General features: G+C 36.8%; 1 protein-coding gene across 4 annotated transcripts in view; it reads left to right on the top strand.

Annotated features, from left to right (window-relative positions):
* PTPRZ1 (protein tyrosine phosphatase receptor type Z1) overlaps positions 1 to 18,806 on the top strand; it is a 195,400-nt gene that overhangs the window by 143,149 nt on the left and 33,445 nt on the right. For 2 of the 4 annotated variants that reach the window (XM_020892535.2, XM_070466368.1), the window contains exons 12-14: positions 1,818 to 5,400; positions 10,234 to 10,378; positions 17,784 to 17,875. In XM_020892535.2, the coding sequence (XP_020748194.2) occupies positions 1,818 to 5,400; positions 10,234 to 10,378; positions 17,784 to 17,875 (3,820 nt within the window). The remainder of the gene's footprint in view (positions 1 to 1,817; positions 5,401 to 10,233; positions 10,379 to 17,783; positions 17,876 to 18,806) is intronic. The other 2 variants (XM_070466384.1, XM_070466380.1) reach the window with 1 other exon arrangement.

The following is an 18,806-nucleotide window of genomic DNA, read 5'->3' as shown; positions in this document are numbered from 1 at the left end:
CAAACTGTTCTTACTTCATTTTGCGTGAGGTTTTGGGGCTTAAAGAGGAGGGGAATATTTATTCAGAAAATTATTTGGTAAAATCTCCTAGTTGTCCTTGTGAACATGGCATCAATCAGAATGCAAAATCTTATCAAGTAATACCACTAGGGAAGAAATGGATCTGGGGAATCTAAGAGAATATCCATTTTAGCATTGATACAATCCAGAGCATTAACGCTGACTCACTTTTCAGGGTTGTCGCATATGCCTTAAGATTAAAAAAAAAAAAACACAACAACTTTAAACCAACAGAATAATTAAGCTGTAGATAACAATGCAGTCATTAAGCTTGAAATCTTGTGTTTCATACATATAGCTTTCCGTGTGTCTGAGACAAAAGCTCATGAGCACACATGGCTTAAGATTCAGAGTCTTCCTACTGATATTGGTCAGGTTCTCACTGACCAATTTGTACTTGGTCATTTTTTTCTTTTTTTCAAGGAGTGTGACCTTAAAAGATCCAGTGCTACAAAACTGACAAATTCATGTCCCATGTGAACAAAAAATATCATATCTTAATATGTTTGGCAATTCAATGTTTTAAACATATGATTAGACATATTATAATATGTACAGTTTAACTAAAAAGAAACCATGGGTTTTGGTTAACCTCTAGCCAGATCACTCCTGGGCCATCATAGTAACTAAGTGCCCATGAGAGACCGGGTCATCTGAATGGTATTTCTAAAGGAAACACAAAATTAAATGACTAGAACTAGGACCATATTTTGACCAGTTGTTAAAAATGTCTAGGTTTAAGATGAACTCCTAGGGAAAAGTATTTAAAACAAAAACGAACAAAAGCAAAAACCTCTTCCAGTCTTAAACTTTCCTGTTAGGATAGCTTTAAAATTGTGATGTATTCTGAATACATACAAATAGTCTGAATATACAACTACTTTGATCTTTGAAATAAGTTGTTTCATTGCCATTTTACATTACTGCTGCTGCTAAGTCGCTTCAGTCGTGTCCGACTCTGTGCGACCCCATAGACGGCAGCCCACCAGGCTCCCCCATCCCTGGGATTCTCCAGGCAAGAACACTGGAGTGGGTGGCCATTTCCTTCTCCAGTGCATGAAAGTGAAAAGTGAAAGTGAAGTCGCTCAATCATGTCCGACTCATAGTGACCCCATAGCCTGCAGCCTACCAGGCTCCTCCGTCCATGGGAGTTTTTCAGGCAAGAGTACTGGAGTGGGGCACCATTGCATTACAAGAAGCTAATTATTATTTAACGTGTTGCCAGAGGAACTGAACAGAGAAATATAAACACAAGAAAATAAATACCATGTTAAATAACACTCTCAGTAATTACCACTACACCGTGTCTTCTTTTCAAAGCTGTGATATCTATTAATTACTTCCATAAAGTAAAATTTTAAAAAGCAGCCATAAATAAGATATTTTCATTGAGTTGAATTAACTCTCCCTCAAGGGTAGATAATACTGGTTATGAGATAGAGGTGTGTCTTCTAGGGGGGTGGTGCTTTATGAGAAGTTTCCAAAATCCCATAAGTGAAGAATCACAGTGTAATGCAGTTTATTATTAAGATTTCATGGAAAGGAGATGGCAACTCACTCCAATATTCTTGCTTGGAAAAGTCCATGGACAGAGGAGCCTGGAGGGCTGCAGTCCATGGGGGTCACATGACTGAGCACGAATGCGTAAGAAGAGTGGAGGGAGGTGGGTTGGTAGCAATAAAATGATAGAACTAAAAAAAAAATTCATTTTTCTCTAATTTCCTTATATCCCATTAAATCTTACTTGCTTTTCAAAGGAAGAAGAAGAGGGAAAGGACATGGAAGGAGACACTGTTGTGAATCCTGGTAGAGACGGTGCCACAAACCAGATCAGGAGAAAGGAACCCCAGATTTCTACCACAACAAATTACAACCGAGTGGGGACTAAATACAACGAGGCCAAGACTAACCGCTCCCCAGCAAGAGGAAGCGGGTTCTCTGGAAAGAGTGATATTCCCAACACATCTTTAGATTCCACTTCCCAGCCAGTCACTGAATTAGACCCAGAAAAAGACGTTCTTTCGACTTCACAGACTGTGACCCAGCCTCCCCCTCTCACTCTGGCAGGCACTTCAGCCTCTTCAAGTGACGGCTCTAAAACCATTCTCCGATTTCCACAGGTGAACTTGTCCGGGACGGTGGAATATTCAGATACAGTGTCTACGACGGAATCACAAGAGGTATCTACTGATATCAGTGAGGAAGAGAGTTTATTGACCAGTTTCAAGCTCGATCCAGGAGCCGAAGATTCTTCCGGCTCCAGTCCCGCAACTTCCGCTGTGCCATTCGTCTCCGAGAACACATCCCATGGCGATGTATTTCCTTCAGAAAACCCAGAGACCGTCACATACGATGTCTTTATCCCCGAATCTGCGAGAAATGCTTCAGAAGATTCAGCCTCCTCAGGTTCGGAAGAATCTCTCAAGGATCCTTCCGTTGATGGAAATGTGTGGATTCCTAGTACGACAGACGTGACGACACTGCCTGATGTCGGGTCAGGTAGAGAGAGCTTTCTCCAGACTAATTACACCGACGTGGATAGTGATGAATCTGAGAAGACAACAGAATCCTCTCCTCCAGGCCCACTGCCATCACAGGGCCCCTCGGTCTCAGATGTACGAATGCCGCAGTATTCTACCTTTGCATACTTCCCCACTGAGGTGACACCTCACGCTTTTACTCCGTCCTCCGGACAACACCATTCGGTCCCCACCGTCAACGTGGTACACGCGCAGACAACTCAGCCAGTGTACAATGGTGAGGCACCTCTCCAACCTTCCTACAGTAGTGAAGTCTTTCCTCTAGTCACCCCCTTGTTGCTTGACAACCAGACCCTCAACACTACCCCTGCTGCTTCAAGTAGTGATTGGGCCTTGCATGCTACACCTGTATTTCCCAGTGTCGGTGTGTCCTTCGAATCCATCCTGTCTTCCTCTGATGGTGCGCCTTTGCTCCCATTTTCCTCCGCTTCCTCCAGTAGTGAATTGCTTCACCGTGTGTATACGATCTCTCAGATCCTTCCGCAAGTTACTGCAGCTCTTGAGAGCAATCAGGGGTCCCTGCATGTTTCTCTGCCGGTGGCTGGGGGTGATTTGCTATTAGAGCCCAGCCTTGCTTCGTATTCTGATGCCATGTCGCATCAGATCACTACGCGTGCTGCTTCGGAGACCTTGGAATTTGGTGCTAGCAAGCCTGCTGTCCTTTATCAAACGCTTGTGTTTTCTCCAGCTGAAGCATCCAGCAGTGATGTCCTGATGCATGCACGTTCTTCTGGGCCTGAACCTTCTTATGCCTTAACTAATGAGGAGGGCTCCCAACACCTCTTCAGGGTTTCTGACAGTTCTGCGGTACCTGGGCATGATTCTGTTCAGGGTTTCTTATCTAGCAGCCCTAGTCACCACCTACCGATGCCCGAGTCGCCCTTAGTAACCCCAAGCGCATCGTTGCTGCAGCCCACTCAGGGCCTCTCAGGTGACGGGGAGTGGTCTGGAGCCTCCTCTGATAGTGAATTTTTTGTGCCTGACACAGATGGTTTGACAGCCCTTAATATGTCTTCACCCATTTCTATAGCTGAGTTTACATATCCAACCTCTATGTCTGGTGACGATAACAAGCTACTTTCTAAAAGTGACACAATACACGGAGAGGAGACAGAACGGCACATTTCTTCTTTCAGTGACCTGGTTTACCCCTCTGAAAGCACAGTCATGCCTGACCTGTATGATCGTGTAAATACATTGAATGCCTCTTTACAAGAATCCTCTGCTTCCACTTCTAGCCCAGAGGGCATCCTTTCAGAGCTTCTTGCTTTTACTGCCACTAAGGTTTATGATCATGAGATTAGTCAAATTTCAGAAAATAACTTTCCTGTTCAGTCTTCACACGCTGTATTTCAAGCATTTGGTGACACTTCGCTTAAATCTGCGCTTAGTGCACACTCAGAGCCAGCATCCTCTGACCCTACTTCTAGTGAAATGTTATCTCCTTCAACTCAGCTCTTAGTTTATGAGCCCTCAGCTTCTTTTAGTACTGAAGTATTGCTGCAACCTTCCTTTCAGGCTTCTCGTGTTGACTTGTTGCTTAAAACTGATCTGCCAGCTGTGCCTAGTGACCCAATAGTGGTTGAAACCCCCAAGGTTGAGCACATTAGTTCTACAGTATCACATCTCCTGGCATCCAGTGCCGCTTCAAGGGAAAATACGCTGCACTCTCCATCTGTACCAATCTCTGATGTGTCACCTACTCCTAATACGCACGCTGCTTCACTTCAAGCTTTAACCATTTCTTATGCAAGTGAAAAATATTCTGAACCAGTTTTGCATAAAAGCGAAAGTTCCCACCAAACGGTACCTTCATTGTCCAGTAATGATGAGTTGTTCCAAACTGCCGATTTGGAGCTTAACCAGGTCTTCCCTCCAGAAGGAAGGCATGCATTTGCGACTCCTGTTTTATCAGTTGTACAACCAGATACGCTTATAAGTAAGCTTGTTTATTCTGATGAAGTCTTCACCTCCACCAAGGGCCCTGTCACCGATGAGGTATTGGCTGGTATTCCTACAGTTGTTTCTGATCCAGTTGTAACTGCTGATCCTTCTGTCCCTTTAGGAAATGTGTATGTTTCCATTTCAGCCATTTCTCCCAACAAGGATGATTCTGTAACCACAACCGAGTTGCTGTTTCCTTCTAGAACAACTTCTGAGCCAATTCAAAGTGCCCGATCTGATGCCAGTTTGGTGGGTGGTGGTGACGATGGTGATATTGATGATTATGGTGATGATGATTATGATGAAAGAGATAAAGATGGCTTATCTATCAATAGGTGTATGTCATGCTTCTCCTATAGAGAATCACAGGAAAAGGTAATGAATGACTCAGACACCCAGCAGAACAGTTCTGTGGATCAGAATAACCCAATCTCATATGCACTATCTGAGAATTCTGAAGAAGGAAATAAAATCACAGGTGTTATATCAGACGATCAGACTGATATGGACGAAAGTCCTGATAAATCACCACCAACAAATGTGCCACCCCAGAAGCGCAATGATGGAAAACAGGAAAATGATGTTCAGACTCACAATGCCCTGCTTCCTTTCAGCCCAGAATCTAAAGCTTGGGCAGTTCTTACAAGTGATGAAGAGAGTGGATCAGGGCAAGGTGCCTCAGATAGCCTTAATGATAACGAGACTTCCACAGATTTCAGTTTTCCTGATATTAATGAAAAAGATGGTGATGGGGTACTGGAAACAGGTGACTCAGAAATAACTCCTGGATCCCCACAGTCCTCAACACCGACTATTACTAGCGGGCATTCAGAAGTGTTCAACATTTCAGAGGCAGGTTAGTTATGGATCCAAGGGATAGATGTAATGGCTTTCTGCCTCAAAAAAAAAAAAAAAGAAAGAAAGAAAAATCTTGGAAAGAGATATTTGGTAAAGTGGCCTTCATTTTTAAAAGTCAGGATATTTATAAATCAGTTTACAGGTTTTAAAATTTGATTTTTTTTATTATTTCAAAGAAATACTGAATGTGTTTTCATCCTTAAATTAACTCTCTCCAAAACAGATAAGATGATTTATATTGTCAATTTTTTCATATTTCATAAGATGCCTGTTACACATGAGAGCAATTATGTGTACATAATACATTTTTAGTACACTGCTTTTTAAATAATAGATTGGAGTGTATTTTGGATGATTTTAGTTTTAATATTTCTGCAAATTCTAAATTACATTGCCAACTAAATCTATCAAATTACAAACTCTGATGTAATATGACATATGCGTCTCTCTCTGACCCACCCAGTGGAAAGGAATTAGATATTTTGGACATCCACGTCAGATTGGGGGCTTTAGAAAAAAGTTCTATTGCTAAGTTTTGAAAGTTTAATGGTAAGATTTTTTTTTAAGATTTTAATTTTTTATGAATGTCTCTTTGATTACCTTAATGTTGCCTAAAGAGGGCAGTGTGAACTAACAAAATACCTTCTACTTTTTACTTGTTACATACCTTTCTAAGAAGTTAAAATAATGGCCATTAATATGCATAATATGTATAGGTATTGTATGAAAAGGTGTACAACACAAGAACATTTTCTGTAGAAATGCATTTCATTTGTTAATGTATTTTATGCAAACTAATTTATAGCCAGATGTTTCTTGCAGCAGCTTGCTTGCAGCGTATATAATACAGATGTTTGCTTTAGATGCCAGTGTGGGGGGCGGTGCAGAGAGGGGAAATTCAATGCCATTAAGAATATGAAATACTAGGTAATTTCATTGCCTTGATCTTAAGTTTTATAATTTGCTTTTATTACATTTTAAGGCATTTAAAAAAATGAACAATGAAAAATATTTAAATCTCAACAGTGAGTCAAAAGATAAAGTAACATCTTGCACTCTTATTGTGTAAAAGTAGGTATTTAAAATCCAGAACATAGATACCAATCTTATTAGGATAATAAGATTTTTCCTCTGTTATTTCCTTTCCTTGAATGAGTTATGTACTTTTCCTTCAGTGCAGCATCAATTAAAAGCATGTACATTTTGATAGAGAAGTTTTTCTACATTCTGATTTGATACCTACTTATCATTGCATTCCAGTTTTCAACACTTAAACTCTGTTATGTGAAAATAAGTAATGAATTCATGGGTCACCATATTCATTAGTATTGCCTTATTTGTGAATTGTTATCTGGCTTCAATTATAGTTTTTTTGGTTTTCTCATTTTTATTAGATTGATTTAAAAAGAAAACATCAGGAATGCATCCATTTTTCTATCTTATTATATAGTGACATCATCTATATGTTATTGCTAGATTATTCTGTTATGGAAAGACTATATACTGTAAAATGTCAAACCTGGAATTACTAACTAAAATTACTGCATTTTCTCATCAATGCACTAATTAGATTTATTTAATTTGAGGATGTTTTCCTACTGATGGGGAGAAAACAATATGAATATATCATATAACAGCATCAAGTAATATAATTGATGACATAAATAAGATCATATAGGTGAAAATTCTTGCCTGCTTTTAAAACATATCTAAAAAATCATATGTAGTTTGTCTTATCCAATAATTGAAAATGCCTCTATATCAAATGCATATAGACTAATTCTGAAACTTACCATTTTATTACCTATTTCTAGAATGCAGAATAATTATAAGACATGCTCCTCAAAATAATATAGATAAGACAGATATTAGTACCTGCAACTTATGAATGCATAGACTGAGTCCTAAAGATACTAGATTGCTTGATCTAGGTCACACAGGAAGTTAATAAAAAAAACTCAGACTGGAAACATGTGTCATTGGTGTCTGTCTCTTAGAGACTACATTTTCATGATTGAGAACAAAAGAATATATATAAATATATATAATGCTTAATTTGTAAACCAATATTATTCTTATTTCTTTATTTCCTGATCATTAGCACATTCTTGCCTTATCATTTAGATAACTCGTATATACTATAGAGCCATATCCAAACATATTTTAGTGTCAACTAATGAATATAAAAAGCAGTATAACTAGTTGCTCTTCATTACAGTATACAAAGCAGCCAGTTGATTGTTTTTACTTTCATGTGATATCTCATATAAAATACTTAGGTTTCATCATATGAAATTATCTTGGCTTTATCATTCTAATTCCCTAATTTAAAGGTTTGTTTTAAAATCAGACATTCCAGAGAATTTATGAGTAAAGTCTACATATAAGACTGTGTGTGCATGTGTGTGTATAATGCATGTATATAGTATGCATGATATATATATATTGTACTTTGTTACATATTTTATGTATTATATATCTGACATATGTATCACATAGTTGATTAGACATATCTCATATATATGTATGTACATACATGTATATAAGTGAGATATGTACACATCTAAATACATATATATATATATACACATACAACTATGTGCCTATTGCAGTGAATATTTGTGGTCGTTGAAGACTAGTGAAATTATATAAACTCACTTTGTATGTATATTAATGTACATCATTGGTTCTTAAACTTTAATGTGGATCAAAATTTCCCAGAGGGCTTGTTAAAACATCGATTGCTGGGTTTTACCCACAGAGTTTCTTTTTCAGTAGATTTGGGATGGTTGGAGAAAGGCCCCAAATACACATTTCTAACAAGTTTCAGGTGATGCCGATGCCACAATTTTGGGGGACTTACTTCAAGAATGACTGAAATAGATAATAACACTAACCTTCATTTGTAATTTCTAGGTACCAGAGACTTTGCTAAGCGGATTATTTCCTTTATTCACCACAAACTTTCTATTGTAACAATAGGAAAAAAAATGGGACGACAACTGTGTACAAAACAAAAAGCTTTCCTGAATTTCATAAAGCAATACCAGTGCATTCAGGCTTGGATGATTCAGGCTTCTGGATGAGTCTCCCCACAGTAGGTGCTGATTAATGTCACAGAAGGCTGAGTGCAGCCTTCTCTCACAAGGACATCGGCTACAGCTTAAGGACCAGTTGACTTACAATATCCCCACGTTTTATACCGCTTCACTGTTTCCAGTCAAAACACTGAATTCCATTTTTTTCACAAATGCTTCTGTAATTATAAAAATACACACCTTGGAATATTTGGTTGCCACTTATAATCCTTTGTTGCATTTCCTATATGTGGATTAAATTCCTGACCCTTTCTGCATCACCTCTCTTTACAGAAGGAATCTATCGTTTTAACTCTCACATTCTCTCCAGTTAGACATATTTCAGTGCTCTATTTATGCATCTGTGACTGTCAAGTTTATCCTCAGATATTTTCCATTAAATTGATAGTATTTTCAATTAAATTAATTCCCATTGTCTATCACTAAGAGGAAGGTACTTAGTATACCAAGGTACTTTTATACCAAATGTACCATATATGTTGGAAGCAAGGTAGACTCTGATGAGTTTAAACTTAGTTACTCCAGAGATCCTACAGGTGGACAGGATAAGGACTGTTCCTTTGTAGCAGTGTCAACTTGTTGTAGCATCCTGTTAGGGTTCTGCTGGACAATCATCTTGGTTTCCCACTGCACACACCTCAAAGTAGAAGGGAGGAATTGTGACTGGTCACTGACACTCTGAAGTTCTGAAACTTTTTTTAACAACTTAGATAGCTTTGGTTGCAGTGATTTTGAAAGTTCTAGAACAAAAATGTACCTGATTCGTCACAAAAAAATAGTTATTTGCTATCTTCTGAAATAACCCAAGGACAGAATTTAGACTTTTTCATAATTTACACTTGGGTATTTAAAAAGAATGTCTTAGATCTGTGCATTCCTTCAATTCACATGCAAAGATATTTTTATTTTTGATAGAGAAAAACAGTTGGCAAGAAGGGAATTCAAAATAACATGTCTAAGTTTTAAACAGTTTGCTGGATTGAAGGGTTATCTTAATGTAAGAAGAGTTATCCTCAGAGTCTCTCTTTGTGAAATTATTAACTGTGGTAAATAATTATTAAATAAATATAAATATATTAAATTAAATATAATTAAATATAAAGTAAATAAATATAAATAATTAACTGTTAGGTAAATAATTATTTACCTAACTGCGGGATGAAAAATATTTCCACTACAATTCATTTTGGGAAATCAAGATTATATATGGTAATTGAATAAGTAGCATTGCTTTTGTGGATCATGTTTATTAAAAACTGATTAGTTTTTATTTTAATACTTTAGTTTCCCTTTCACAAGCTTTTCAAGGCAATATTATGCTTCCTGGTTACCAATCTTTGTTGGATATTATAGTTCCTCAGCTCTGATAGCCTGACTTACTTTTTATCTCTTTTTCTATGAGTTTGTTTGGTTTTGAAGTATAATTGATCTATAACACCATGTTAGTCCTTGTTGCACAACATAGTGATTCGATACTTCTGAAAATTTCAAATTGATCACCACAATAATTCTAGTTACCATAAAGATATTGCATAATTATTGACTAAATTCCCCACACTGTGTATTTCACACCTATGACTCATTTGTTTTGCAACTGCCTTACTTTTTAAGCTTTGGGTCAGAGAAATTTTAAAGGTAAGCAACAGCAAGAAGATTGCAGTTATTCGGTTGAAAAATGTTGTGCTTTTTCCTCAAGCTTAAATATCAACTTTCTCAATTTTCTCCGACTACAGAGGCCAGTAATAGTAGCCATGAGTCTCGTATTGGTCTAGCTGAGGGGCTGGAATCCGAGAAGAAGGCAGTTATACCCCTTGTGATCGTGTCGGCCCTGACTTTTATCTGTCTAGTGGTTCTTGTGGGTATTCTCATCTACTGGAGGTAAGTTGAATGTTTTAGATGTGTATTTCATAGAGCTCAGATTTTACCTTTGTTTTACCTGAATGTTCTTCAAAACATACTCAAAATTCACTTTACTTGAGAGCTACCACTAATTTGTCCAGATAACTCTGAGTAAGAAGAATTTGTGAATCCAAGGACATAATAATAAAAGATCTGACTGTTCTTCATACTTCTGTCAAACAATTAAAGGTAAAATGGAGGAACTTTGACTTCAGTTAATACAGTATTTTGACAGTTTTACTTTCATATTAATCTAATGAACTTTCCAATGTTACCATAGCATCTAAGGTTCTCAGTTAAATGCTCGAGCTTTTATAACTTTAAAAGTTATTATTTTCGAAAACATGGTTTTTGATACAGTGAAAAATATTTTTATAGCTGTGGATTTTGTACAAGATACATATCAACTGCGTGCTAATACAAAAAATGATAACTCCTACACAAAAGTAAAAATCAAGCATTAAAATAGAATGCAATCTGAAGATAAAGTAAATGACTATATTAAGAGGAATGGGATTTTAAATTCATTATTGTTTGCCTTGAGGGTGAGATATAAGTTCATTCTTATCAATAGCCTATTGAAACTTTTAAAAGGCAAGGAACATTGCATCTATCATAAGCTTCTGATCCTATGGCAAACAGAACACAGTGCAAATTTATGTTTACTAGGGACATAATATAAATCAGTATAACTGCTATAACCATGTCTGTTGGAAAGCAAGGACTTTATGATGATATAAGGAAACCTATCTAAACCAAGAAAGGGCATAACTTAGTACTTTATCCTTTTGTTTTAAAAGAGAGTTTTGTTCAGAAGATGTATACTCCATTTCCTTTAGTTTAGCAACATCTGTCTGTAAGTTGATCATCACCACTCTTTGTGTTATTCCAAAGTATCTTTTCTTAGTTTATTAAAAAATATTTAGTATGTTTATTGACTGTTTCCCATGTGCTCAGTAGTGTGTGTGAAATACTGTGGGAGCATATAAAAAAAGGAATGAGTGGAGAGTCACCACTGTCAAGATGTTTATGCTTATTGAAGAGAAAGAGTTTTCTATGCAAAAAATGTGTAAAATATTACACAGAAGTGTATGCATGGCAGCTGAAATCTCTTAATGCTAAGAGTACTCAGAGAAAAAAGGAGCTTGATGGGCCAGAATGGGCAGCAAAAATGATAAATGTCGAGCTTGAGCTGGATAGGATTCACAAAGAGGAACTAAAGAAAAGTGTTCCAGGCAGGGTCCCCGCGGGTAGGAAGACTGGAAAGGAGGGATGAGCTGTGTGTGTCTGAGACTGTGGGGTTGGATCGTCTAGCTGCGTGTGGTTGTATATGGTTGACTAAGGTAGACTGTTTCCATGAGCAGCCGTATTTCATATCTGACTTCTTTTAAAGATCAGAGTAGACTGCAGACTATACAGAACAGATCATGCTTTTGTTATCATGAATGGGTTAGGAGTCTGTTGTGTCCATAACATCATGCAAACAAAACTGCTTTCTTTAATGATTCCTTTAATCACCAATGCCTCTTGACAGAAGATTTCATGTTTAGTGGAGAACCACCAGCACAGTACCTAATGCATGAATGTTTGCTCAGCAAGAATTCATATTGCTTTTCTTCCTACTCCCCATGGGACTTGTTGGCCAGACTTCTTACCAACACTGATGTCATGTTTGTTCAGATTACTGTGTTATATGTAAGCTAATTTTCCCTGCCAAGTCAGTTTTTTAAGTTAATGGGAATTGAAGTTAGACAAATACAAATAGGGTAGGAAATGGGATCATATTCTACTTCATAGTAAATAATGTTAGAATAAATTTCAGTTAAAGTGTTAGATAGTTTATAGTTAAAAGGTTGAAGTAATTAGAATGGGTTTTTTATTGTTGCTTAATATTCCAAGTTTATTTTCTACAAAATGGAAAATCGGTGCCTTATTTAATATGATTTGAGATTTCTTGGTTAAGTCAAGTCTGGAGTGGTTTATATCTTCTGTTATTAGTATGTCATTCCATCTGTACTTATGTGGATAAAAAAAAATGAAATTGTAAGTTGGAAAATACTAATTTGACCTTATTCCATGAAATGTTTCTGTTTTCCTTACAAATAACACTTATATATTTGAGTACATAGTGTTAGTTTAAAATATGAACACTCAGAGTTTTATGTATATATTTTATACCTAACAATCAAATGTCCTGATAAAATTTGTTACTCTTATTTATCCATTTACAAATTTAACGTAACTGTCCAGCTCACAGACATTTGAAGTTAATTCACTCCCAAATGTAACTTTTTAAATCAGTGAGAGGAATCCACTAGGAGTACTGTTTGCTAAACTACAAAATGACAATGGTAGTGCGTTCTTCATGGTGTGTCTGAATTCAAATTCTAGGGTAGCTACATTTCTGAGCAACATGGTTTCATTCACCAGTATGGAAACATTTTAGACCTTTGTGCAAACTATAGCCTGTAGAAAGGTTTAAAAATCTAATGACATACCAAGAGTCCCAATGTTAATAGTAACATTGTCCTTATAAGTTTTTCCAGTTTATATATTAAAACACTTTTCTAACCTAATTCTTTAGGAGAAAAAATAATCACAAATGGTATGATAAATCCTCTCTTTTGCCTAATTTACCTAACTCAAAGTGGTCTCTTACGTTTGGTATAAACCTTAAAAGAAAGCATGCCATAGCAGGAAGACAGAACAAATCAGAGGTGATAAAATCTGGGTGTCTTTTCCAGTTCTGCCCAACATTTATTATATGGCTTTGGGCAAGTCACTCACCCATCTAGGAATTAGTGTCCTCTTTTTACTATCTGGGGCCAAGATCATCTCTTAGATTGGAGTCAGACTTTCTTCAGGGTTTCTGTGATGAATACAGCATAATGAATATTGTTTCATATTTGTGTAAGGATCCAAAAACTGGAATAATAATTATACATTTCTAGCTTTTAATTCCAAATACTGTGATGAAAAGGTGTAAATTAAATAATCAGATTAACATTGATTGATAGGACCTATGTCTACAAGTTTAAAACAGTCATCACTTTTTTCTTCATGGCTGAGTGATAATTAGCAGGAGATGTAGTTATCAACACTTAGCACATAGACGTGAAGACACTCACTGCTGATACAGAACAGATGGACCATAGATACCGAATCTTGTCATACATTAAATAATATGCCTTGAAATTATTTTCCAGATGTTTTAAGGTATAATTTACATGAGCCAAATCATAAGTTTCCAAGACACACAATTATTTCCAAAAGAATACCTTCAAAAAGTTCTTTTTAAAAATGACAAAGAGGAAATTTTGGAGAGATTTTTTAATAGTTAGAATCTAAAAAATACCAAAAATGTGTTCAAATAAAGAGCAATCCATCAAAAGCAATATAGAACAGAGTTTTCCCTAGGCACCCTTGTTCTGACTGGGGAGAGTGGGAAGAGAAGCAATGTGATTTTTCTCTTGATATTAAATTTAAATTTGTGGGTCATGGGTAGCTACCATCCAGCATGGAGGACTCCCAGTGCCATGCTACCTTTTATGTAGAATGTCACTTCTAGGTAAGACTGCGCCAGAAAGGGTTCCTAAGCCACATACAGATGTTCTTCATCCAGAATGAATCCTGTACTATTTTAATTTTAATTGTTTCCTACTTTTAAGCTTATTGGTGTGATATATGATTCTTTTGTTACTTGTTAATGCAAGTAACATTACTAGACCACTTATTTTCTAAAACCAACAAATGTTTGATTACATAGCTGAAAAGAGCTGGTATTTACTACAAGGCATATTAGCAACATCTGAAACCTTGGTACCTATATGTCTTAATTTGCCTTTTCCTATTGTAAGAGATGTTGCCTTCTTCCCATTCTCTCAGATACATCCTCTGTCTAGGTATCTATCCATCCTTCCATCCACCCATCAATCCATCTTTCTCTAGCTGAATATTCTACCTCCTCCTCCCAAATGTTTTGAAATTTTAAGTTAATCTCATTTGAGGCTCCAGTAGGCAAGAGAGTCTAGGATGCAGCTGTATACACTATGGTTGGTGGAATTCTACTGGAAATCCATCTAATCATTCAACATTTAATACCTATTGTACTCCTGGCATTATATTTAAAATTGGGTCTACATAAATCAAAAGACATGGCCCCATCTTTAAAATATGTATATAATGAGGATAAAGGCCCAAAACAAATATACTACAAAATGATTACTTTTACCACCAATTAATTAAAATATTTAAAATAAATTGAAGGTCATTCTTGGATTAATTAAGCATATTTTTCAAAGCAATCTTTTTAAACAAGAGTGTGAATGGGAGTTTGTGTTCATTATAATAGAAACAGAAATGAGTGCAAGAATCTGCTTAAGAAGTGAGAGGCTGTTCCACAGAGCAGACTGAGCTGTCTTTTAAAAGGAAATATTTGCATGACACATTAGTGATCAAGGCATTTTGGTCAGAGGAAGAACCATGTTTAAAACAGGGAGAAGAAATAACTGAGTTAGAGCAGGCAAGACATGTTCAGTGATCTACAACACATTTGTGTTTTAGACATAAACTTCAAGGAGAAAAGCCGAAAAAGGTTGGGACCACACATAGGTAGGGTTTAGGTATTTAAAGATTTGGATACTACACTCTAAAAATCTGTAAGGTACAGAACTAAAGCCAGTATGTCAAAGTAAAAGGGAAATAGGTTTGAGGCTCAATGTAAGAAAAATATCAACAGTAAGAGGCGTAACATTGGAATGGGAGGGTCTCCTCTTTGGATACCATTTGGAGATTGGTACCCAAGGGATTGATTTTCGGGTTAGTATAGGAAATTTGTAGTAGCTAAAGATGATTCACAAAGAAGTAAGCTCCTTGTCACTGAAGGATTCAAACTGAATCCTTTTTATATGTCAGAGATGCTGGGGGAAGGACTCTGGTATTAGCTGTGATATTGCACTAGGTCCCTTAAGGTATTAAATATTTTACAACTTTAAGATTCATTGAAAAATAAAGAAAAGCCTCTTCAGCTGGCTTTTGCAACCATATTTTAAAGGAATCAGAGATTTTTAATTCTGTGATCTTAAAAGCAAGTATCAAATCCAGTGTCTCCCTATCAGTGGGGCAGAAGATACTACATCTGTGATTGCACAGATGACCCACACTTTCCTGAAGTTTCTGCTCCAGACTGGTGTCAGTTCTGCTCAGATGTGGACTTCCAATAGAATAGAATCTTTATCTTGAGACCTGTGGCCCTCCTCTTTCCCATTTCTCATTACTCTGCCAGGCTTTCTCCACTTTCCAGCATATGAACCTTGCTTGGGGTCCCTTTGCCCCACATCGTAGTTGATGGTACATGCACTTGTCTTCCTCCTACATCACCTCTTCTCTGTTAAAGACATTCATGTGTTCTGTCAGTTATCTATACTCTCTCAGGTTTAATAATGATTATACTATCACAGCAGATGGCTATTTTTTTGCTGTGCACATCATTACCTTTGGATTTGTTTTTAAACTTGTGACATTAGAGTTATAAATAAACTATATAATTTTGTACTATTGATACCTATGGCAGTGAATTCATTGAACAAATATTCCAGGCAGGGCTCCTATAACATGCCAGACATTTTTATGAGGACTAACACTACATTAAGACCAAGTGTCTTGCCTTTTGTTGGGCTTCACAGGTTGCTCAGTGGTGACGAATCTGCCTGCCAGTGCAGGAGACCCAGGAGATGTGGCTTCAATCCCTGGGTCAGTAAGATCCCCTGGAGAAGGAAATGGCAAACCACTCCAGCATTCTTGCCTGGAAAATTCCATGAACAGAGGAGCCTGGTGGGCCACAGGCCATGGGGCTGCAAAGAGTCAGACATGACTGAGCACACACATTCATCTTTGCTTTTTGGGGACTTACATTGTGTTGAGGGAGGACCAACTAAAATTATGAAAGATGAATAAACAAATATATAAATAAAGTATTTCAGAGAGTGATAAGTGCCATAAAGCAAACAAAAAAGGGGCAGAATAGTGACTTAGCCAGAGGGGCCGGTAGTTTTATTAACAGCTTAGGTGGTCAGAGAAGGACTGTCAGAGGAAGTTGCATTTGAGCCAATGTGTAAATGATGGGAAAGAGGCAAGTGGCCAGAGGGAACACCAAGAACCAAAACCCTGGGATAACATTACAGGGCTTCTTGGAAGGAGAAAGGGATGGCGAGTGTGTTAGAGCATAGTGGTTGCAGAAGAAGTAATAAGGGATGAGACTGGTGGGGGTATGGAGGGGAAACCAGGTCACAGAGGGTCTAACCGTCCTTGCAGAAATAATGAAATATCATTCTTATTCCAGTGGGGAACCACTGAAGAATTTTATGCAGGGAACTGATTATTGAAAGAAAATATCACAATTGAAGTGTGTCATATAAGAAATGTTAAAGTTCATTAGGATAAACACCTTGTTGCTTGGATTTTTCAAATGAAAAACGAGATTGGCATTTTCACTCAAACAGATCTTTCCATTTAAACTTAACCACTCATGAGTAATGCTTCAAATAAATTAAATGACCCACATCAAAGAGTGTCATTAGCAGTTTTAATTATCTACATTTTTTAATTAACGATAGTTTGCATTAGTTTACAGCAGCAGTTGGTTCTTTGCTCTTCTCAATAGTTTGCATGAGCTCTCACCAGATGTTACTCTTATTATCTAAATGAAAATAGATTCAGATGACCTTGTAGGTCATAGTTGTGGTTGATTCCAAATATATTCATTCTCAAAACCCTCATCAAGGCTAGCATCTGTTGGAGAGAAAATCACCCCTGTTTTTGGTTACATGCTCATTATTTCTTCACTTTGTTTTGTCATTACAGCATTGTCATACTTGTGATATAAAGCTGTCTTTTTTCATCAAAATGTTACCATAGTAGAAATAAGCTTCTACCTGGTCATTACTTGCTGCCTTTTGCTAGCAGCTGAATATTCTTAGAACAGCATGGTCCTTTAAATATTGAGTGAAAAATAGCTCTGGATAGGCTATCTTTTCCACTCTGATCCTGTCCAAAGTGGCAGGACATCCTGGTATACAGCAACAGTAGAAGAGTAACCTAGGGTATTGAGGTATCCTACTCCTTGGCACCAGCTGCAAGTTCAAGTGTTACCTTTGCTTATAGCATGTCTGATACCTGCTCGCTCTTCTGCATCTGGTACAGGTAAAGCTGAGATAAATTTGGAGGCTGTAAAATTCTTTAATACCTGTGTTTTGTAAAAGTAGGTGATAGATTTCCACTTATGTTTTTTAATTCTGAAGATTTCTGTCATAATTTTTAAGCATCTCAGAAGTTGTCTTCTTGTCCATTCCAGCTAATAGTATAAATTTCTTTCTTTTCTTTCCAGGAAATGTTTCCAGACTGCACATTTTTATTTAGAGGACAGTACGTCCCCTCGAGTAATATCCACACCTCCAACACCTGTCTTTCCAATTTCAGGTAATAGCTTAAAGTGTGACCCTGAGTAGCTGGTAGATGTTAAATGAAAAGCATGATGTTGGAAGGTTTGTCCTTATTGAAGTACTTTGCAAATGCTATAATGTAGATTAGTAAATGTCTGTGTTGCCTAAAATATTATGTATCTAGGCATTCAGGTTTTTAACTTGTTCTTGTTAATTTTGAACATTCTTAACCATACAGGTGATGTGACAAAATAATTTATAGTTGTTCAGATGTTGTATGTTAAAGAACATAAATATTTATAGCGATAATATGTTAGTAAGGAATAATGCTGACTTTCAGTCATTTCAGTTACTTTAGTGGATATCTAAACACCAAAAGTCAGACTAAATCAATGCAGTAAGGATGGACAGGACAAAAACTACAAAAATAAGAATAAACTTTAATTTCTTTCTGATTATCTGAGTGAACGTGAGAAAAGTGTTCTTAACAAATTAGGGGAAAATAAAGAAACTCTATAATGGTGAGGGTAGAAGAGAAACGTGAGCACAAAGAGTGTGGTTTGCCTGAAATAGTTTAAGTAAAAATGTCAGACTGTTGAATACCTGGGAAAGCATCAACTGCTTTATCAGAACTTACCTAGTTAACAATATTCAAGAATTAACAGGAGTCACTTTAAGACTCTCACTGACTCTGGAACTCACATTGTCAGTGAGGTCACAGATGCTTGTTGAATTAACATTTTATAACATTTCAGAAGGAAAAGTGGTAACAACAGCAAGTTGTCTAGAAATGTGCGAATTAAGGAAGAAGAACAAGAGGACAGAGGATGAGACGAGGACAAGGAGACCAGGGAAAGCAGAAGGAAACATTCCTCTCCGGGTCTTTGTACAGAAGTCTTTTTTTAAATTGTCTGAGGCACCATATGTTACTGCTTGAGGTGCACATTCTACAGGATGTTACCTTCTGA

The sequence above is a fragment of the Odocoileus virginianus genome, chromosome 1 (assembly GCF_023699985.2).
Source record: "Odocoileus virginianus isolate 20LAN1187 ecotype Illinois chromosome 1, Ovbor_1.2, whole genome shotgun sequence".
In the NCBI taxonomy this organism is placed as follows: domain Eukaryota; kingdom Metazoa; phylum Chordata; class Mammalia; order Artiodactyla; family Cervidae; genus Odocoileus; species Odocoileus virginianus.
The sequence above is the reverse complement of the archived record's forward strand: the minus strand, read 5'-3'. Positions and strand labels throughout refer to the sequence as shown.